Source organism: Musca autumnalis, unplaced genomic scaffold, assembly GCF_047663935.1.
Source record: "Musca autumnalis isolate F117 unplaced genomic scaffold, ASM4766393v1 scaffold_4, whole genome shotgun sequence".
Classification (NCBI taxonomy): domain Eukaryota; kingdom Metazoa; phylum Arthropoda; class Insecta; order Diptera; family Muscidae; genus Musca; species Musca autumnalis.
Window position 1 is genome coordinate 46,370,506 of NW_027411977.1, and position 23,728 is coordinate 46,394,233.

The following is a 23,728-nucleotide window of genomic DNA, read 5'->3' on the forward strand; positions in this document are numbered from 1 at the left end:
TCGAAGGACAGGCTTTCTTTGCCTTTAAAACGTTCTCTGGATTTCGCATCTGTATATAATTCGCGAATGAGTCTTATAATTTTATCTGGGATTCCCTTGGCGTTCAGTGCATCCCATAGTGCTGGTCTGGTCTGGATTCTGTGTCGAAAGCTCGCACATAGTCCACAAAAAGAAGGCATAAACTGCTGTTAAATTCGATAGACTGCGCGATGATTATGCGTACTGTGTTGATGTGGTCAGTACAAGATCTCCCTGGTCTGAAGCCTGCTTGCTCTTTCCTTAGTATGTTATCCAAGGCAGGGGAAATGCGTTGTAGAATTATCGACGCAAGAATTTTATTGACCGCATTTAATAAGGTGATGCCTCTCCATTTACTGCACAGTCTCAGATCTCCCTTTTATGGCATTGTTACGACTACTCCCTCCTTCCAGCAACTTGGAATAGCCTCATGCTCCCAGATACTTTTAATTATCGGCGTGAGAGCTTCTGCGATGGGTACGCCACCATATTACAGTAGTTCTGCAGGTGTGCCATCTGGGCCAGGCGCTTTAGAGTTCTTCAGTTTGGATAGTGTTTGAAGTACTTCTGCAAAATTAGGTGTGGCAGTGGAGATTTCTTTTCTAGGCATGCGCCTATTTTCATTCTAGACGTAACCCTGCGCATCGGTGGAGACTGTGACAGAGCTCGATGCGGAGAAGAAATCAAGCCAGCGTAGCAGTTGCTCCTTTGTGTTGGTGAGATCATTACCATTTCCATCTTTGAGTATGTCTGTGGTACGTGATTGTTTGCCGCTCAGCTGCTTAATAGCAGCATGTACCTCTCTTATATTGCCCATTGATGATGCGATTTAAGTTCGATGATAAGCTATATAGGTCCACTCCTTCAGGTACCTCCCCCACAAAAGTTCAAAAAAGTTCGGAAAAAGTGTGCTCACGATAGCTCTTGAATGGAGTGACCGATTTGCTCCATACTTTACACATACTAATAGTCCTACAAGACATAGATCAGGTTTGAATATGAACTATATTTGTCCACTCCTTCGGGTACCTCCCTCACAAAATTTCGGATAAATTCACTTTAAGGCCCGCTCTGAAATCACTTTGATTTATGTTGAAGCAACTTGCAGACAACTTGCTGCCTCCTTCAGAAGCAAGTCTATACTTCTTGAGAAAATAGTCTGAAAGATGCAAAAACCCCTATGACACAGTGTGTAGTAGTTGGAGCGCAAGATAACTCTCGAACAGAGCAATCGATTTGGTCCAAAATTTGGTCTTCGTCATATTTTGTCCAAATTTAGTTTAACGTCTAAAATGGTTGATATCAGTCCTCTCCTTAGGGTACCTCCCCCACAAAAGTTCAACATTTATGTCTAAATGCAGTTTAGGGTCTGTTCGAAGATCATTGGGAAATGTATACCGATGCTGTTCGTTGTGGTCCCGTTTACAGCGAGATTATGTTTTCCGTGGGCAAGTCCATGTTTCCTGGCATACTGATCCAAAAGTTTTACTATGACCCACTAAAGTGACTAAGGGGCGCTATATCAATCGAAAATCTATGACCCCCCAAAATAAAATCAACTTCCATAATGGACTATATCGGTCCATTCCTCCAAGTACCTCCTCCGCAAAATTTTGAACTTTAATCCTAATCCACATTTTTGTCGGCAAGTTCAAATGTCCAAAAAGAGCCACAAAATTCTGTATGTAGATGAAAGTTTCGATTCACATAGGCTGAGGGTATATCTCTGTCGACAAAGCCGATTGATACTTTTTAACTTGTTTTTTAATCGGATCGATATAAAAAATTTAACATTTTAATTTATTCCATAAAAAATATAAACAAAATGTATGAATGAAAACTAAGCAGTACTTCTTTATATTTTTGTACTAAAAGATGTTGTGTGGAATTGAAATGAATTGTCAACATTGTCTTCGAGAGATTTTTTCTGAAATCTGAAAACAAAAAAAAAATAAAATATTTATTTAATTAAGAAATAAATATTGCGCATGTATGTAGTTCATAGGATTTCGGTCAGAACACTTACCTCGCCTTTAGCAGTAGCATCACCTTACGCCTCATAACGAATAGTATAAATATTAAAACACCTTGGACGGCATTACAAAAATCGGTTAATATGAAGAACCTGTCAATTTCTGGATAATTGCGTAGACAGAACGATAAAATGTCCATAAACCATGTTATGCCCATTAGAATAAAGAGACGTAGCAATAGTACAATTCTGAAAATACAAGAATTAATGGACTTTTACTCTTCCGGCATCAGAATGGAAAATGAACAAGGAGTCAGAATGACTATAATACTCACCTTTCCCTAAAGATGTTCTGTGTTCGTTTTTCCTTTTCATCAATTCTATCCGAAGCACATCGATGCATAATTTTCATTACATAGATACATGTTATGAGACTGAATATCAAAATAATTGTATTTGGACCATATAAATAAATGACAGCGGACCATTTACTGGCTAAAAATCAATAAGATAATAAAATAAAAAAATTTGTTCAAACAATGAAACACCATTTCGAGTGCCTTGCTATACTTACTATTTAGCCAACACATTTCAAAACCGATTCCTGGCTTATATATCTCATCGACATAATCCGATAATTGACTCCATATTACAACACCTGTCATTAGGCCTGATAAACCCCAGGCATATAGAGAGTATATTTTAAAACGTCTCGCGGAATTATAAGCATTTGAATTGAAGGTATACCAAATATCAAAACATAAAACACTTATCCAAAGGAAGGCAGCCATTAAGAAATAATAACCAATGTAACCTGAAAAAAAATAAAAATCATGATGAAACAAGTAAAAAAAGTGTCAGTTGGCTTTGCCGACAGATATATACCCTCAGCCAATGTGAAGTGAAACTATTACCTACGGAGAGATCGAATGTATTTAAGGTCTCTTCAGAATTTTGTGGCCCTTTTTAGACATTTGAACTTGCCGACAAAAATGTGGATTAGGAATTAACTGCACTAAGACCCAAATGTTGAAGTTTTGTAGGACAGGTACCCTTAGGGATGACCGATATGGGCCATTTTAGAAGTTAAACTAAATTTTGATCGAATATTAGGAGATCCAAAGTTTGGACCAAATTGGTTGCCCCATTCAAGTGATATTGTCCTAGCATTTAAGTGACATTTTTTAAATATTGGGGAAAAGTACCGAAAGTTGTGGACCAGTATTGCCCATGAAACTAAGTTTGTATATAATATGACGAAGACCAAATGTTGGACCAAATCGGTTGAACAGTTCGAAGGTTATCGTGCTCTCCGACCGCCACATATGGTGACATAGGGGTTTTTTACACCTTTCGGGCTGTTTTCCCAAGAAATGTGGACTTGCCCCTGAAAAAAACTTTTACCGTCGTAATGGTAGATATATTAGGATGTGCAAAGTATGGATTACATTGGTCACTCCCTCCAAGAGTTAACGTGCGCAAAATTTTCGGAACATTTTTGAAGTTTTGTGGGGGAGGTACCTGAAGGAGTGGACCTATATAGCCCATATTCGAATTTAAACTATGTTTTGATAAAATATTACGAAGGCCAAATTTTGGACCGAATCGACAAATCCGTTCGAGAGTTATCTTGCGCTCCAACCACTACACAAGGTGTCATGATGAAACTTGTACCTTCGTATGGGGGGGAGTGAATACAAGTAGCTGCAACAAAAATCAAAGCGGTTCGAGAGCAGGTCCTAAACTGAACTTATCCGAAATGTTGTGTGGGAGGTACCCGAAGGAGTGGGCTGATTGAGTCCATATTGGAACCTCATCTAAGTCTGGTAGAAATTTCACGATTTGATCTGTAAGTTTGTCGATCATAAAACAAACTCAGCTCAAAAGTTTGCAATCATTTTAAAATGCCTCAAGTAATACAAGTCGGAGTCGATTTAATCTGTCCGTCTGGATGACATGCCACACAATAAGTCTCGAACGGATTTTCTTCAAATTTTGAGTTTAAAGATGGTCCATTCGGTATAAATTTCGGGTACCACCCACCAAAAAAATTCAAAATTGGTACAGAATATTGGTACAGAATGTCAGTCCACTGGACAGGCCCTTGGTCCTTTTCATTAGATTGTCCTCACGCCCTATATTACAACAGTTAATTTTTTTTCGGGAGCTGTACAGACCCCTGTCGGAACCAACTAAAATTACTAATGAGTACGATTATTTACGAATTAAGCATCCGATTTGGCCGAAACTTTGTACATCATAAAACTTCTTTCAAACCTACATCAAGCTCCAAGAAGGTCTATATGGGACAACACCTTCGGGTACCTCCTTTACAAAAGTTCTAAATTTTTGCTTAAGTTTTGAAATTTTCACCGAAGGTACTCCTTGTGGTCCCGTTTACAGAGATATAAAGTGTTTCGTGGACGAAATAATTCCTAAAAAAAAATATCCAGTTTCAACATGGATCATGTCGGTCCATTTCTTCAGATATTCTTCTTCTTTCCCGCTTTACTCTTTGAGAAGCATAGGGCATCTACAAAAATCCTTCAGAATGATGTGTCATTCGCTATTGCTTTTATTTCGCTCTATGATTTTCCGGTGGGTTCTAACTCCTTCATAAGACTTCTTTCACAGGAGTTTTTAGGTCTTCCTTTTTTCCTGCTTCCTTGAGGATTCAAATCTAGGGCATAACGGCATAGTTCATCGTTATTTTTTCTCAACGTGTGCCCTATCAATTTCGATTTTCTTCTTTTTATGATTATTGTTATTGAGAAGCATAGGGCCTCTACAAAAATCTTCCTGGGTGATGCGTCATTCGCTATTGCTGGTATTCATTGAACTCCTCAGTTTTTGTTAACGTTTGTGTCAGTGAGTACTTTGTCGATGACCAGCAGAATAAATAGGTGAAAGTAAACAGCCCTGTCTTACACCCGACATAGGATTGAACGGTTCCGAGAGTCGTACATTGTGTAGAACTCTGCACTTAAAGTAAACGCTGTCGAAAACAGTAGTCTAGTCGACGAAGGTTAGATATATGTATGTGGGTTTACCATTCTTTTGTTTGTTCCATTATTATTCGAAATGTATTTATGTGGACAATGCACGATTTATTTGCTCGAAATCCTACCTGCTGAATGCGAAGTTTAGATTCGACCGTTGCACTTATCCTATTTAGAAGAGCTTGTGTCAGAATCTTTGATGGCATTACCGCCTCAAAAGTTAAACCCTTTTATGTTTAAATCCAATTTAAGGCCAACTTTGGGATCGTGTTCAAATTTCCATATGAGTGCTAGGTAAAGTAGTCTGACATCTGACTGACATATTCTAACATCACATTAAGCTAATATGATATTAGGCTAGGTTACCATCATACTAATCTAAGGTAGTCTGACATTAAACTACACTAGGCTAGGGTAATCTGACCTAAACCTGTGGTAATCTGATACCAGACTAAGGAGTCTGACATCACGAAGTGTAGTTTGAATGCCTAGATAAAGTATATTGACTAAACTAGGTTAGTTTCAAACCAGTCCAGATGTTAGTTTGACTAGATATTAGTTTGACAGACTAGGTTATTATGACCTCACACTATGTAAATGTTACCTCATACTAAAGAGTCTGGCATCTAGAAAGGTGGTCGGACATCAGACTACGTTAGTGTAACCTCAAATAAAAGTGGTATAATATCAATAGTTTAATATAACCTCAAACTTAGCTAGTCTGACATCGGACTGAGGAGTCTTACATCAAGAAATTTAGTTTGACATCAGACTAAGTAATCTTACATTAGAATTAAGTAGAATGAGTCCTAACTATGATAGTATAGAATCAACTAGCTTAGTCTGACATCAGACTAAGTTAGTTTGACATCAGACTAGGTTAGTTTGATAGTCGATCAAGGTCGTCTGATTTCAAACTATTGTAGTAAGACATCAGGCTACTGAAATCGTATCTCAAACTATGGTAGTCTGATATCAGACTAAAGTCGTATGATGTCAGACCATGGTAGACTTGTATCATATAGGAGTCTTACATCAAGAAATTTAGTTTGACATCAGACTAAGTAATCTTACATTAGAATTAAGTAGAATGAGTCCTAACTATGATAGTATAGAATCAACTAGCTTAGTCTGACATCAGCCTAAGTTAGTTTGACATCAGACTAGGTCAGTTTGATAGAAGATCAAGGTCGTCTGATTTCAAACTATAGTAGTATGACATCAGGCTACTGAAATCAATTTAGACTTGTATCGTACTAAGGAGTCTGACATCAGACAAGGGTAATCTGTCCTCAAACTAGGATAATTTGACATCATACTAGGTTAGTATGATCCGCCACCATGGTAGTCTGACGTTAGGAAACGGAGTCTGACATCAGACTAGGGTAGTCTGACACAAAACGTGAAGTCTGACATCAAGAAACTTAGTTTGGCATCAGACTAAGGAATCTGACATAAGACTTCAGTAGAATGAGTCCTAACTATGATAGTATAGCATCAACTAGCTTAGTCTGACATCAAACTAAGTTAGTTTGACATCAGACTAGGTTAGTTTGATAGAAGATCAAGGTCGTCTGATTTCAAACTATTGTAGTATGACATCAGGCTACTGAAATCGTATCTCAAACTATGGTAGTCTGATATCAGACTTAAGTCGTATGATGTCAGACCATGGTAGACTTGTATCATATCTGACATCAGACAAGGGTAATCTGTCCTCAAACTAGGATAGTTTGACATCATACTAGGTTAGTATGATCCGCCACCATGGTAGTCTGACGTTAGGAAACGGAGTCTGACATCAGACTAGGGTAGTCTGACACAAAACGTGAAGTCTGACATCAAGAATGGTAGTTTGACATCAGACGAAAGAATCTGGCATCGGACTTAAGTGGTAGTTGGCTTGACATTACACTATAATAGCTTGATACGAGACTTAGGTAGCCTGATTTCCAAATAAAGTAATCTGTCATCAGACTAAAAACAGTCTCACATGAAACTAGGGTAGTCTGATCTCAAACTAAGGTAGTCTGTCAACAAACTAGGTTAGTCAGATACCAGACTAAAGAAATCTTACCTAAAACTGAGTTAGTCTGATACCAGACTAGTTTGGCATCAGACTAAGGAATCTGACATAAGACTTCAGTAGAATGAGTCCTCACTATGATAGTATAGCATCAACTAGCTTAGTCTGACATCAGACTAAGTTAGTTTGACATCAGACTAGGTTAGTTTGATAGTCGATCAAGGTCGTCTGATTTTAAACTATTGTAGTAAGACATCAGGCTACTGAAATCGTATCTCAAACTATGGTAGTCTGATATCAGACTAAAGTCGTATGATGTCAGACCATGGTAGACTTGTATCATATAGGAGTCTTACATCAAGAAATTTAGTTTGACATCAGACTAAGTAATCTTACATTAGAATTAAGTAGAATGAGTCCTAACTATGATAGTATAGAATCAACTAGCTTAGTCTGACATCAGCCTAAGTTAGTTTGACATCAGACTAGGTCAGTTTGATAGAAGATCAAGGTCGTCTGATTTCAAACTATAGTAGTATGACATCAGGCTACTGAAATCAATTTAGACTTGTATCGTACTAAGTAGTCTGACATCAGACAAGGGTAATCTGTCCTCAAACTAGGATAATTTGACATCATACTAGGTTAGTATGATCCGCCACCATGGTAGTCTGACGTTAGGAAACGGAGTCTGACATCAGACTAGGGTAGTCTGACACAAAACGTGAAGTCTGACATCAAGAAACTTAGTTTGGCATCAGACTAAGGAATCTGACATAAGACTTCAGTAGAATGAGTCCTAACTATGATAGTATAGCATCAACTAGCTTAGTCTGACATCAAACTAAGTTAGTTTGACATCAGACTAGGTTAGTTTGATAGAAGATCAAGGTCGTCTGATTTCAAACTATTGTAGTATGACATCAGGCTACTGAAATCGTATCTCAAACTATGGTAGTCTGATATCAGACTAAAGTCGTATGATGTCAGACCATGGTAGACTTGTATCATATCTGACATCAGACAAGGGTAATCTGTCCTCAAACTAGGATAGTTTGACATCATACTAGGTTAGTATGATCCGCCACCATGGTAGTCTGACGTTAGGAAACGGAGTCTGACATCAGACTAGGGTAGTCTGACACAAAACGTGAAGTCTGACATCAAGAATGGTAGTTTGACATCAGACGAAAGAATCTGGCATCGGACTTAAGTAGTAGTTGGCTTGACATTACACTATAATAGCTTGATACGAGACTTAGGTAGCCTGATTTCCAAATAAAGTAATCTGACATCAGACTAAAAACAGTCTCACATGAAACTAGGGTAGTCTGATCTCAAACTAGGTTAGTCAGATACCAGTCTAAAGAAATCTTACCTAAAACTGAGTTAGTCTGATACCAGACTAAAGAGTCTGACATCACGGAAAGTAGTCTGACATTTAACTATTGAAGTCTGGCATCAAACTAAGGAAGTATGACATTCAAATTATGGTAGTCTGATATCGGACTAGGTTAGTATGATTAGACTAGATTAGCATGATCAGACTAAGAAGTTTGACATCAGACTTTAAGTAGAATGAGTCTTAATTGTGGTAGTCTGATATTAACTAGGCTAGTCTGACATCAGGCTAAGTTAGCTTGATAAGCTACTGAAGCAGTCTGATCACAAATTAGGTAGACTGACATCAGACTAAGAAGTCTGGCATCAGACTAAGGAAGTCTGAAATCAAACTAGGTTAGTATGATACCAGTCTAAGGTAGTCTTACATTAGACTATCGAGTTTGACTTCAAGAAAATTAGTATTTCTGACACCAAACTAATTTAGAATAACAATTGACACGAAAGTTCTACAAATACTTTACGAATACCAACAAAGTTGACTGGTGGATGCGATAACGTGACTGATATTGGTCCAACCTTTGCTTATGTGCACTAGACTGGTTTTAATCCAAAGAGAAAAAATTGTGGTCGGATTTTTTTATGTGTCACCCCCTAAAGTTTTTAGTTTTGTTAGATTTTAAGATTGCCAAAGTCTGAGCACAAACAAGGTAGTCCTTATGATTATAATTGCAATGACATTATGTTTTTCGTGGCCATGTCCATGCATCCTGTCATAATAAGGCGAAAGCTCTTAAATTAGAACATGACTGGTTCGCACGATAACCACAGAAAGGAATTACTCTCAAAATTAGTTCCACGGACCATGCTGGGCCATTTTTTATGGTTTAATGCAGATAAAGGACGCTTTTCGGATCGTCTGGGATTTTTCATTGCATTGTGATCATCATTTTATTTTGCTAGTAAAAACCAATAATTCCTGACATATTGTCCACCGATATGTCAAAATATATAAGGCCACTCCTTCCTATACCTCTCGCAGTATTAGTAGTTTTTGTCGTCTCTCACAACGCTATAATTTTATTATCCATACTTTTCTCGATAATGGTGCGAATATTCCAAAAATCCCGCCCAATTTTTTATCATGAAATTTAAAAAAAAAACTTATACAGTTTTTCTTTTGATACCCCAACTTTAAGAAACAAACAACATTTCTACTCACCAATCAAACTGCATCCGATAGTATCAAATCTCGCATGTGATACATTTATCAGGGTTAAAGTTGAATAGCCCACAGTTAGAGCTATTAAATAGGATATGAATATTTTCTTTTCACGCAGTTCCTTTAAAAGTAAATGAACCACAATTGTTGGTATAAGGAATAATACCGACAGCAGCATACCTAAAAAAAAGTAAAAAAATAATTTTATTTGCATACCTATCTATGAAAATTGGACTGACTACTCACCGTATGTATTCAAAAGAGTTGTAAAACCAGCTTCAGATTTCATCGGACAACTGACAGGTTTAAAAATATTTACATTTGTAGTTTCATTCCAGATCGATGTAATGCAATAACTGACCGTGTCAAGCTTGGCGGCGGCACTGTAGATCTCCAGTATACCATTCTGTATGATAGATGTATAAGAAAGTATAGACCATTATTATAAGGTAGAATAGCTGAATTACAAGGTCTATTGATTGATTGATTGACCTATTAACCTCCTTAACGCAGTGACAGACCCAATCAAAACACCAAAAACAGACTGCATTAGTATGATCTCAAATTAAGAAAGTATCCCATCAGACTAAGGAGTCTGATATCAAGAAAAGTAGTTTGATATCAGACTATGGAGTGCGACGTCAAACTGAGGTAGTCTGATATCAGACTAGGATAGAATAAGCGCGAACTATCAACTAGGTTAGTCTGACATCAGGCTATGTTAGTTTGACGTCAGACTAGGTCAGTATGATACCAGACTAAGGTGGTCTGCCCATAAACTATGGTACATAGTTTGAAATCAGACTAAAGAGTCTGACACCTAGAAACGACTACATCGGTCCGATATCACAGTAAGGTAGAATAATTATTCTTATATTGGAAACTAAGCTAGTATGACGCCAGACTAAAGAGTCTTACATCATACTGGGGTCATCCGACTTCAAACTAAGGTAGTCTTACAGGTTAGTCTGACATCAGGCTAAGTTAGTTTGACATCAGACTAGGTCTGTATGATACCAGACTAAGGTGGTCTGCCATAAACTAAGGTAGTCTGAAATCAAAGTAAGGAGTCTGACACCTAGAAAAGACTACATCAGTTTGATATACTAAGGTAGAATAATTATTATTATGTTGCAAGGTGTTTCTACACCTTGGGTGGTGTTTCTACACCAACACAATCTACCCTAAAGCAACAAAAATAGACTAGTAGTTAGTATGACATCAAACTAAGGCAGTCTGACATCAGACTGAGGTAGTCTGATATCAGACTATGTTAGTTTGACATCATACCAAGGTAGTATGACCTCAAACTAAAGGTTTTTGACATCATACTAAGTTAGTATGACCTAACTAAGGACTCTGGCATAAATAAAGGTAGTCTGACATCAGACTGAGGAGTCTGACATCAACCTGAGAAAGTCAGGTATCAGACTAAAGTAGAATGAGTTCCAACAATTAACTAGGATAGTCTGACATAAGACTTGGTTAGTGCGATGTAGAGATAGGTAATAGGAAGCAATAATCGATTTTTCTACTTCTCGATTTTGGTCTAAAACTAAAACGACTTTCGACTTTTCAATAACCGCAGAAAATCGATTATAATCGACTATTCGTCGATTTTCGAGTTTTCCTTTGAAACTGTAAAACCGCCAAAAGTGTAAAACCGCCAGATTGTTGATCTATGGTCAAACTCGAAAATCGATCACAAGATAATCGATTATGCGATTTTTCCTCCAGAAAAAAGTCGACTACGATTTTTAGACTTTTGACTGCAAAAAGTCGACTAATCGATTATTCGAAAGTCGACTTACCTATCCCTAGTGCGATGCCAGAATTAGGTAGTTTGACATCAGACTTGATTATTTTGATATGAGACTATGGAGCCTGCTATCAGATTATGTTGTTTTAACTTCAGACTAGGTTAGTATGGTAGCAAACTTAACAGGACTTCAAACTAAGGTGTCTGACATATACAAATTTTGTCTGACATAAGACTGAGGAATTTGACATAAACCTGAGGTAGTCGGGTATCAGACTAAGGTAGAATGAGCCCTTATTATCAACTAGGTATGCCTGACATCAGACTATGCTAATTTGACATTAGACTGATGTACCTCAAACGAAGGTAGTCTGACATCAAACTTAGGAGTCTGACGTCAGGAGAAGCAGACTGACATTAGATTGAGGTAGTTTGATATCAGAATAAAGTACAGTAATTATTCTGGGCGGCGTTTTTGGAATATTCGTTCCATTATCGAGAAGCTAAGGAATACATGCTGTAACAAAGACCACAAGGTCTACTAAAAACTTCAATGTGAGAGATGTTTAAGCAGTGATTTCCCTAATAAAAAAATATAATTAACGACTACCCGCTATTAAAATTTAACACGATTCTAGAAAAAAAATTTTAGTTAAGCCATAAAGAACGGACTTGCCCACTAAGGTAATATTATCGTGGTTGTCAGAATTTTAGAATATAAACTCAGCTTGGACAAGTTTGTACCAAATCGGTTGATCCGTTTGAGAGTTATCGTGCGCGCAAGTTTGGCTGGATGCCTGGACGGACATGGCTACATCGAAGAAGACCACAATTATATAATTATAAACACCAAAGTTACACTTATAGAAGACTAAAGGTCTTCGTCTTACCTTAAACTCAGGTAGTATGACGTCAGACTAAAAAGTCTGACATCAAAACAGATAGTCTGACATCGGATTAGGAAAGTATGATGCAAGTTTAAGACAGTCTTATCTCAAACATAGGTAGTATGACGTCAGACTAAAAAGTCTGACATCAATAAAGGTAGTCTAACATTAGACTAGGATCATCTGACCTCAAACTAATGTAGTCTTACTCTATTCTAGGTTAGTATGGCCTCAAGCCAAGGTACCCTGAAATAAATTAAGGTAGTCTGACATAAGAATGAGTCCAAAGGTTAGTCTGACAGCATACTAAGTTAGCTTGACATCAGAATAATCTATTATGACCTTAAACTAGGCAATCTGACATAAAGGAAGGTACTGCATCATCTGACTAGGAAGGTATTTTCTCAAATTTATAAAGTCTGATATTATACCAAAGAGTATGACATAAACAAAGGTAGTCTGACATCAGATAGAAGACTTAAGTAAGGGTCTTCTTATACAAAAACCAAGTAAGAACGGCCAGGCCGAACTTGTTATACCCTCCACCACGAGTTGTATTGAGGTCAAATGGAACAATTAGTTTCCTTTCGTTTATGAAGAAGGCTAAATACCAAATTTCAGCATGTTCAGTAAAACAATGTGGTTAACCTTCAAAATACCGAAATTCGATGGAATATTGAGGCCACAGACTACAAAATACCGGAAATAGTGAGGTACCTTTCTATGGAGGCTATACTAAGGCATGGACCTATACCAACAGGTTTCATATGGAACGTTTAATACCCCAAATGAAGACGAAATATCAAATTTCAGCCATTTCGATGGAATATTGAGACCACAACTTTCAAAATACCGGAAATGGGGAGGTACCGTCCTATGGGGGCTTTACTAAGACGTGGACCTGTACCTACGAGTTTCTAAGAGAAAGTTTTATACCCCCAACGGAGAAGAATAAAAAGAATTTTGAAGAATATTCAGGCAACAACCTTCAAAATACCGAAAATCGGGAGGTACGTTCTATGGGAGATAAATGAAGGCGTGGACCTATACCGAAAAATTTCATATGGAAGGTTAAATGCCCCAAATGAAGACCAAATAGCAAATTTCATACATTTCGATAGTAGATGATTGTGGCCACAACCTTCAAAATACCGAAAATCGAGAGTTACTGTTCTATCGGGGCTATATGAAGGCGTGGACATTTACCGACAAATTTCTGGGGGAAAGTTTTATACACCCAAGTAAGACTAAGTACCAAATTTCAGACAGTTCGGTCCGATAATGAGGCTAAAAACTTTAAAATACCGAAAATCGGGTGGTAGCGTTCTATGGGGGCTATATCAAAACGTCGGCCCCGCCCGACTTTGATCCTTTCCTTACTGGTTATTTACGATTTCTTTGAAAAAATTCACAAGAGCCTCTTTTCAAGCGATTGTCCAATTTTGCTGGATCTAACGAGAAAAATCCATTTTTGCGGCCAAGTCAAATGTTAGTTGGTGGAAGAAATGACCCAAGAATGTCGCTATCTCATGGTATATAATATGGCGATCTTGCATTATCCGTTCACGCACGGCTTATTTTTATACCGTCCACCATAGTATGGAGGGTATATTAAGTTTGCTTTTCCGTTTGTAACGCATTGAAATAATCATTTGCGACCCTATAAAGTATATATATTCTTGATCAGCGTAAAATTCTGAGTCGATCTGTCCGTCCGTCCGTCTGTGGTAATAACTCTAGCATCCACAAAAATGGAGATAGGTCGCTGAAATTTTGGGAAGATGGGTCTTTTGTTTGCAGGCAGGTCAAGTTCGATGATGGGCTATATCGGTCCACGTTTTGGTATAGCCCCCATATAACGGTACCTCCCGGTTTTTGGTATTTTAAAAATGTTAGCTACAATTTTCACCCGAAATATATGTAAATTGACATTTGAGGTTCTGAGTAGTCATTAAACTTCTTCACCAAACATCGTCAACATAGGTCCATGTTTTGGTATAGCCCCCATATAACGGTACATCGCGATTTTCTGTATTTTGAGAATTTTAGCTACAATTTTCACCCGAACTAGCTGTAAATTGACATTTGAGGTTCTAAGTGGTCATCAAACTTCTCCACCAAACATCGACAACATAGGTCCATGGTTTGGTATAGCCCCCATATAACGATACCTCCCGATGTTCGGTATTTTGAGAATTTTAGCTACAATTTTTAATCGAACTAGCTGTAAATTGACATTTGAGGTTCTCAGTGGTCATCAAACTTCTCCACCGAACATCGCCAACATAGGTCCATGGTTTGGTATAGCCCCCGATTTTCGGTATTTTGAGAATTTTAGCAACAATTTTCACCCGAACTAGCTGTAAATTGACAGTTGAGGTTCTCAGTGGTCATCAAACTTCTCCACCGAACATCGCCAACATAGGTCCATGATTTGGTATAGCCCCCATATAACGATACCTCCCAATTTTCGGTATTTTGAGAATTTTAGCTACAATTTTCACCCAAACTAGCTGTAAATTGACATTTGAGGTTCTCAGTGGTCATCAAACTTCTCCACCGAACATCGCCAACATAGGTCCATGTTTTGGTATAGCCCCCATATAACGGTACCTGCCGATTTTACAATTTTTAATCGAACTAGCTATAATTTGACATTTGAATTTTCAGTGATCACGAAACTTCTTCACTAAAATTCGTCAACACAGGCCCATCTTTTCGTATAGCTCCTATATAACGGTACCTCCCGATTTTCCGAATTTGAGGGTCTACATTGTTTGATAGAACTACCCTCTATTTAATTTGACTTTTGTGGTTCTCTGCAGTTACAAAACTTTTCCACCAAAAATTATAAAGATAGGTTGACATTTTGATATAGTCCCGTAGGTGGTACCTTTCACCTGGCTGAACACATTTTTATACCCTCCACCATATGTAGGGTATAAATTAATTTGTCATTCCGTTTGTAACACATCGAAATATTCGTCGGAGACCCTATAAAGTATATATATTATTGATCAGCATAAAATTCTATGTCGATTTGACAATGTCCGTCTGTCCGTCCGTCCGTCTGTCCGTCCGTCCGTCCGTCTGTCTGTTGAAATCAAGATACAGCTCGCAATTTTAAAGATAGAGAGTCAAAATTTGGTACAGAAGTTTTTATTACTTGCAGGATGGTTGGTATTGAAAATGGGATATATCGGTCCACGTTTTGATATAGCCCCCATAGAACGGTACCTCCCGATTTTCGGTATTTTTAATGTTTTAGCTTCATTATCCTGCCAAAATTGCTAAAATTTGGTACGTAGTCTTCTTTAAGGGAATAAAACTTTCCCCCAGAATTTTGTCGGTATCGGTCCACACCTTCATATAGCCCCCATAGAACGGTACCTCCCGATTTTCGGTATTTTTAAGGTTTTAGCTTCATTATCCTACCAAAATGGCTGAAATTTGGTATGTAGTCTTCTTTAGGGGTATAAAAACTTCCCCCAGATTTTTGTCGGTATCAGTCCACACCTTTATATAGCCCCCATAGAACGGTACCTCCCGATTTTCGGTATTTTTAAGGCTTTAGCTTCATTATCCTACCAAAATGGCTGAAATTTGGTACGTAGTCTTCTTTAGGGGTATAAAACTTTCCCCCAGAATTTTGTCGGTATCGGTCCACACCTTTATATAGCCCCCATAGAACCGTACCTCTCGATTTTCGGTATTTTTAAGGTTTTAGCTTCATTATCCTACCAAAATGGCTGAAATTTGGTACGTAGTCTTCTTTAGGGTATAAAACTTTCCCCCAGAATTTTGTCGGTATCGGTCCACACCTTTATATAGCCCCCATAGAACGGTACCTCCCGATTTTCGGTATTTTCAAGGTTTTAGCTGCATTATCACACCGAAATGGCTGAACCGAAATGTACTTAGTATACGTTGGTGGTATAAAACTTCCCCCAGAACTTTGTCGGTATCGGTCCATGCCTTCATATAGCCCCCATAGAACGGTACCTCCCGATTTTCGGTATTTTGAACGCTTTGGCCTCAATATTCCACCGAAATGGCTGAAATTTGGTATTTAGACTTTGTTGGTGGTGCTCAAAAAAATTTGTCGGTATAGGTCCACGCCTTCATATAGCCCCCATAGAACGGTACCTCCCGATTTTCGGTATTTTTAAGGTTTTAGCTTCATTATCCTACCAAAATGGCTGAAATTTGGTATGTAGTCTTCTTTAGGGGTATAAAAACTTCCCCCAGATTTTTGTCGGTATCAGTCCACACCTTTATATAGCCCCCATAGAACGGTACCTCCCGATTTTCGGTATTTTTAAGGTTTTAGCTTCATTATCCTACCAAAATGGCTGAAATTTGGTACGTAGTCTTCTTTAGGGGTATAAAACTTTCCCCCAGAATTTTGTCGGTATCGGTCCACACCTTTATATAGCCCCCATAGAACCGTACCTCTCGATTTTCGGTATTTTTTGAACGCTTTGGCCTCAATATTCCACCGAAATGGCTGAAATTTGGTATTTAGACTTTGTTGGGGGTGCTCAAAAAAATTTGTCGGTATAGGTCCACGCCTTCATATAGCCCCCATAGAACGGTACCTCCCGATTTTTGTAATACTGAAGATTGTGACGTCAATATCCAACCGAAATGGCTGAAATTCGTTATTTCGTCTTCCAAGAGTTATAAAATATTCCAGAAGAGTATTATCAGTATAGGTCCACATCTTCCTATATTCCCATAGAAGCGTACTTCTTGACATTCGGTATTTTTTAAGTTTTAGTCACATTCTCTTACCGAAATATAGGAAATTTGGTATTTAGTCTTCTTTGAGCCTAAAAACTTTCCGTCAGAAATTTGTCGGTATAGATCGACATTTTGAAACAGCCCCCATAGAAATTTAGTATTAAGTCTTCTTCATACACGAAAGGAAACTAATTATTCTATTTTACTTCTATACAACTTGTGGTGGAGGGCATAACAAGTTCGGCCCGGCCGAACTTAACGCCGTTCTTACTTGTTTAGATTAGATTTGATAATTAAGACAATTGGTGTATCTATCCATGGTCCAAAATTTGTTCCACCTAAAATTGTGAAAGGACACTAATTATTCCATTTTAGTTAAGACTATTTTATGGTGGAGGGTATAAAAAGTTCGGCCCGGCCGAACTTAACGACTTTTTACTGTTTTTTTTTTTTTTTTTTTTTGTTTTGCAAAACGGTAGATTTTGGGCTACCCTCACGACCTTCGTTTTTTGGCTAGTGTCGGCAACGATTGAATTCATTAAAACAGTTGTTCATAGTGCCACACGATAGCCCTTCATCAACATTATCCACGTCAAAAGTTGCGAAAAATGATCAAACGAAAATGTTCACAAGTAAATTCCTTTTTTTGTTTTTTTGTTTTGCAAGTCGCTGTAAACAACACAACACAAGGTCGTATGACAAACTATCCTGAGTACGTATAGGATAAAAACTGTCAAACTGTCAAAAAAAAAATTCAAATGGCGCCTGGTAATACGCGGTGTTGCCTAGGCCAGATAGTTTTCGTGCAGCCCTCGTAGAAGACCATAGATCTTTTATAGAAAAGTAAAGGTCTTCTTATGGAAGATCAAAGTTTTTTTACAGCAGATCAAAGATCTTCTCATATCTGACAAAAAGATATTCATATAGAAGACCAAAGGTAATCTAACAGAAAAGCCAGGGTATACTAATAGATGACCAAAAGGTCTTCTAATATAGGAACAGAAGATATTCTAATACACGACCAAACTACGTCTTATAGAGTAATAGTTTCACAACACGAACAGTTTTCATATTTCAAAATAGCAAGTAACTCATTTTCGCTGTTGTTCTGATATTTATTTAAATCTTACAAAACCACTGCCAATTACAAGCAACTACACTGGTCTTATAAATAACATTTTACCGATACTATTCATGGCCTTTTTGACTCATTTCTTGTACATTAGAGCGTATTGCGTATTTTGTTGAATTTAATTTACAATAAAAATTACATACATACCTCTAAAATATCCCATTCTTCCAAGGCGTCTGATAGAACTTGAGGTTTAGCACATGGCAAACCCACTTGCATTATGAAATTCTCAAATAAATTAACAGATTTATAGAGTTTATCGTTGACCATCCTCACTTCCAGTTCATCGGATACATTTCGATTGTTGGGTATTTTTTCACAACTCAATGAAGTTTGATTGTAGAATTTTCCATGTTCGCAACACAATTTTAAACAATATCGGCCGGACAATTTGGGACCACATGCACATCCTCTTGGGTGTCCTTTGGTTCGATACTTTTTGTCAAGAAATTCTAGGTGATATTGATATAGGCTTACATTTTCCTTGGGTATTAAAATATTTTGATAAATGTAGGAACCGTTGGCCAATAACGTTTGGTTTGTTAAATCGACGGTATCCTTAAAGGGACATTTCTCCTGGTCCGTTTGTATTGCTATGGTTGTTGAAATTAATAGTACCGATAACACAATTGTACGCGTCATTGTATTTACTAGCAATTACATTCGCAGGTCTTCTTTCGTTTGCATTTACAGCTAAACTATGTTCAATCAAATAAAACTGGCAACTGCTTCACGTTGTACGGATGAATAAACCGCCAAGCTACGTCATTGCTTACAGTGGTTAAAGAAATTATTCTATTCCATTACTGTTGCATGTAATTTACTTATTACAACAAATTATATTTATGGATTTTTAAATTAGCTGGGGATTTCAAATTTAATGTTGCAAGTGATGATAGCAACGAGATTACAAAAAGATCGTTGCTTTATAGTAGAAGAAGCTTACATTTTTTGCATTTGTTTGAGCAACAATATCTATTTTTGACACAATTTTTAGTTGATTTATTCAATCATTGCAGTTGGGAAAAGAAAAATTACATGTTTTCTCCAAGTTGAAACAGAAATATGATAAAAATGATTCACTATTCAAAGGATGTTAACAAAACCTCATATAATTTGCACTATTTTTATACCCTCCACCATAGTATGGAGGGTATATTAAGTTTGTTTTTCCGTTTGTAACGCATTGAAATACTCATTTGCGACCCTATAAAGTATATATATTCTTGATCAGGGTAAAATTCTGAGTCGATTGGTGCACGTCCAACCGTCCGTCTGTGGTAATCACTCTAGCATCCACAAAAATGGAGATAGAACGCTGAAATTTTGGGAAAATACGTTTTTTGTTTGCAGGCAGGTCAAGTTCGATGATGGGCTATATCGGTCCACGTTTTGGTATAGTCCCCATATAACGGTACCCCCCGATTTACGGTATTTTGCTGTTTTTAGCTACATTTTCAGACTGATTTAGCTATAATTTGACATTTAGGGTTCTTAAGTGTCAATAAATTTATATAACAAAAGTTGTGGACATAGACCCACGTTTTGGTATAGCCCCCATATAACGGTACCCCCCGATTTACGGTATTTTGCTGTTTTTAGCTACATTTTCAGACCGATTTTGCTATAATTTGACATTTAGGGTTCTTAAGTGTCAATAAACTTATATAAAAAAAGTTGTGGACATAGGTCCACGTTCTGGTATAGCCCCCATATAACGGTACCCCCGAATTACGGTATTTTGCCGTTTTTAGCTACATTTTCAGACCGATTTAGCTATAATTTGACATTTAGGGTTCTTAAATGTCAATAAATTTATATAACAAAAGTTGTGGACATCGGTCCACGTTTTGGTATAGCCCCTATATAACGGTACCCCCCCATTTACGGTATTTTGCTGTTTTTAGCTACATTTTCAGACCGATTTTGCTATAATTTGACATTTAGGGTTCTTAAGTGTCAATAAACTTATATAACAAAAGTTGTGGACATAGGTCCACGTTTTGGTATAGCCCCCATATAACGGTACCCCCGATTTATGGCATTTTGACGTTTTTAGTTACATTTTCAGACCGATTTAGCTATAAATTGACATTTAGGGTTCTTAAAAGTCAATAAACTTAAATAACTAGTAGACATAGGTCCAAGTTTTGGAATAGCCCCCATATAACGTTACCGCACGATTTTAGGTATTTTGAGAATTTTACCTACAAGTTTTACCGAAATATCTGTATTTTGAACATTTGACAGTTGAAATTCTTAGTGGTCACCACACCTCTCCACCAAAAATTGTCAAGAAAGGTCGATGTATTGATAAAGCCCCCATATAACGGAACCTCCCGATTTTCAGTAATTTGATGATTTCAGCTGCAATACTAAACCGAACTAGCAGTAATTTGACATTTGAAGTTCTTAGTGGTCACAACACCTCCCCATCAAAAATTGTCAACATAACTCCATGTTCGTATATAGCTCCCATATAACGGTACCTCCCAATTTTCAATAATTTGGCAATTTTAGCTACAATTTTTAACCGAACTAACTGTAATTTGACATTTGAAGGTTGTAGTGGTCACCAGACATCTGCATCAAAAATTTTCAACATAGCCCCAATATAACGATACTTCCCGATTTTCGGTACTTTGAGGATTTTACTTAAAATGTTTAACCGAACGTAGGTCCATGTTTTCGTATAGCCCCAAAACAAACCTCCCGATTTTCCGTACCTTAGCTTTATTTTTTGGACGAACTTTTTGTAATTTGAAATCCAACAAAAATTCTGCACCAAAAATTGTTCATTTAAGTTCATATTTTCGTATAGCCCGCATACCCCCGAACTAACTGTTAATGACATTTGAAGTTCCCATGTTATGTACCGATTTTCGGTATTTTGAGGATTCTAGCTACAATTTTTAACCGAATTAGGAGTTATTTGACATTAAAGGCTCCCATCAAAAACTGTCAACATAGGTCCATGTTTTATAATAACCTCTATATAACGGCAACTCCCAATTTCTAGCCCACCAAAAATAGTCGACATACATAGTTAGATATAGGCACCATAAAAAAGGGCCTCCCGAATGAAGCATTTTATGTACATTATCTGACATTTTAACGTACCCACTTAAAGTTGGGGACAGGAATGAAAACTAATTATTCCATTTTAGTTCAGAATATTTTATGGTGGAGGGTATGAAAAGTTCGGACCGGCCGAACTTAACGCTTTTTTACTTGTTAAAATTTAAATCGTGCAGTTGCTGAAGCTATTGTATTGGTTGTATATAATTCACATACACATTTTCCAAATACCTTTATTATAGTATTTTCAACTAGATTTGACGAAGACAACATACACCCGGCCTCGGACCTACAGGAAAGAAGCAAAACCAATACTTCCGACGTCTATAGGAGTATAAATTGAGGGTATAAACCTCAGAATTTATGCTAAAGAGGGTATATACAGGCTGACTTCCGTATTGTCAGTTGCTTTGTATTCGTGCATGAAACTAGGGGTTCTTAAATCGAGTTCCATACTAGAGTACTTTTATGAAATTGCAGTAGTGGGGAAATCGATTTAAGAAACGACAATACAGAAGTCGGCCACACTTTCATACTGGCAAAATATGCCTCATCGAAATAATGGTTTGGACGAAATCCGTTTCAGAGAATTTGGAGTCGATTTAGCAATGTCCGTCCATCTGTCTATCTGGCTGGTTTGGGCGAACGGATCACCGATTATGTCCAAAATTTGGCTTTCGTAATATTTTGTCCAAACTTAGTTTAAGTTCAAAGATGGGTTATATCGGCTATATCGGTCCAGTCCTTCCGGTAGCTCCCCCACAAAAGTTGGAAAATGTTCGGAAAATTTGTGCGCACGATAACTCTTAAAGGGAGTAACTGATTTGGCTCATACTTTGCATATCGTGAAATTTCTACCAGACTTAGATGAGGTTCCAATATGGACTTAATTGATCCACTCCTCCCACACAAAATTTCGGAAAGGTTCAGTTTGGGACCTGCTCTCGAATCGCTTTGATTTTTGTTGTAGAAACTTGAATTCACTGCCCCCCATACGACGGTACAACTTTTATCAAGGGCAAGTCCATACTTCCTGAGAAAATAACCTGAAAGGTGACAAAAAAACAGCATGACACCGTGTGTAGTGATTGGAGATAGCCCTCGAACGGATGTGCCGATTCGGTCCAAAAAGTTGGCCTTCGTAATATTTTGTCCAAACTTAATGTAAGTTCGATCATAAGCTATATCGATCCACTCCTTCAGGTACCTCCCCCACAAAAGTTCAAAAATGTTCGGAAAAATTGTGCGCACGATAACTCTTGAATGGGGTGACCGATTTAGTTCATACTTTACACATCCTAATATATGGGCTATATTTGTCCACTCCTTCGGGTACCTCCCACACAAAATTTCGGATAAATTCACTTTAACGCCCCTTGTGGAATCACTTTGATTTCTGTTGAAGCAACTTGCATAAGCTGCCTCCTTGACGTCGGCAAGAGTTTTTCTTACTTTCTTTTTCTTACTTTCTTTTTCTTACTTCTTGAGAAAATAGCCTGAAAAGTGCAAAAAACCCCCATGACACCGTGTGTAGTGGTTGGAGAGCAAGATAACTCTCGAACGGATCAACCGATTTGGTCCAAAATTTGGTCTTAGTCATATTTTGTCCAAACTTAGTTTCAGTTCGAAGATGGGCAATGGTATTTCCCGCAATATATTTTGACGGGGCAACCAATTTGGTCCAAACTTTTGATCTCCTAATATTTTGTCCAGATATTGTTATCTTCTAAAATGGTACATATCGGTCCTCTCCCACAAAAGTTCAACATTTATGTCTAAGTGCAGTTTAGGGTATATTCGAAAATCCTTGGGAAATGTATACCGATGCTGTTCGTTGTGGTCCTGTTTACAGCGAGATTATGTTTTCCGTGGACAGGTCCATGCTTCCTAGAATACTGATCCACAAGCGCTATATCAATCGAAAAGATATGTCCCCCAAAATTAGATCAACTTCCATAATCGACTATGTCGGTTCATTCCTTCAAGTACCTCCTCCGCAACATTTTGAACTTTAATCCTTTTTGTCGGCAAGTTCAAATGTCCAAAAAGAGCCACCAAATTCTGTACGTAGATAAAAGTTTCGATTCATATAGGCCGAGGGTATATCTCTGTCGGCAAAGCCGACTGATACTTTTTTACTTATTGGAGTTGTTGGGCCAATTTCTCTGGAAGTATTGATTTGCCCCGAACAAATTATACCGTCGCAACTAGGGCCGCATACATAAAATTTAAAAACGATTCCAGACCAGTCCTTAAATTATACTCCTTCCAAACTTTGTGCGGGTGTTAACCGAAAGAGGGGTCCGATGTAGTCGAAATTCGGACATAATTCGATGCTGTACGAAATAATACGATGTACAACGTTTGGACAAAATCGGTATCTTCTTTCTACGGTTATCATACAGTCTATCCAGTTTTGGGTCATTATCTCAGGAAGTATGGAATTGCGCCCCAAAAAATTGCGCCATTGTAACAGGGCCCGTAAAAAGAAAATTTAGGAAAAATTTGCAAAACCATTCGAGATGAGTTGTTAAACTGCAAATTTTGTATG

The 23,728-nt window shown here is 37.6% G+C and overlaps 2 protein-coding genes across 4 annotated transcripts in view; both read right to left on the reverse strand.

The window, feature by feature from the left end:
• The window catches only part of LOC141403880 (G-protein coupled receptor Mth2-like), a 536,210-nt gene that overhangs the window by 331,983 nt on the left and 180,499 nt on the right, over positions 1 to 23,728 (reverse strand). The gene's annotated exons all lie outside the window — the stretch shown is intronic.
• Positions 1,726 to 18,826, reverse strand: LOC141403883 (G-protein coupled receptor Mth2-like). Its single transcript, XM_073986949.1, has 7 exons — positions 18,247 to 18,826; positions 9,825 to 9,984; positions 9,579 to 9,758; positions 2,565 to 2,804; positions 2,326 to 2,485; positions 2,045 to 2,239; positions 1,726 to 1,952 (listed from the first exon to the last, which is right to left on the reverse strand). The coding sequence occupies exons 1-7, from the start codon at positions 18,739 to 18,741 to the stop codon at positions 1,874 to 1,876; spliced, it is 1,509 nt and encodes a 502-aa protein (XP_073843050.1). The 5' UTR covers positions 18,742 to 18,826; the 3' UTR covers positions 1,726 to 1,873.

Excerpts from the sequence above, each read along its gene's own strand:
- LOC141403883 (XM_073986949.1), bottom strand. The coding sequence starts at position 18,741 with ATGACGCGTACAATTGTGTTATCGGTACTATTAATTTCAACAACCATA. Across the intron at positions 2,486-2,564 it reads TGAAATGTGTTGGCTAAATA|CCAGTAAATGGTCCGCTGTC; the intron begins GTAAGTATAGCA and ends ATTGATTTTTAG. Across the intron at positions 1,953-2,044 it reads ATGCTACTGCTAAAGGCGAG|ATTTCAGAAAAAATCTCTCG; the intron begins GTAAGTGTTCTG and ends TTTTGTTTTCAG.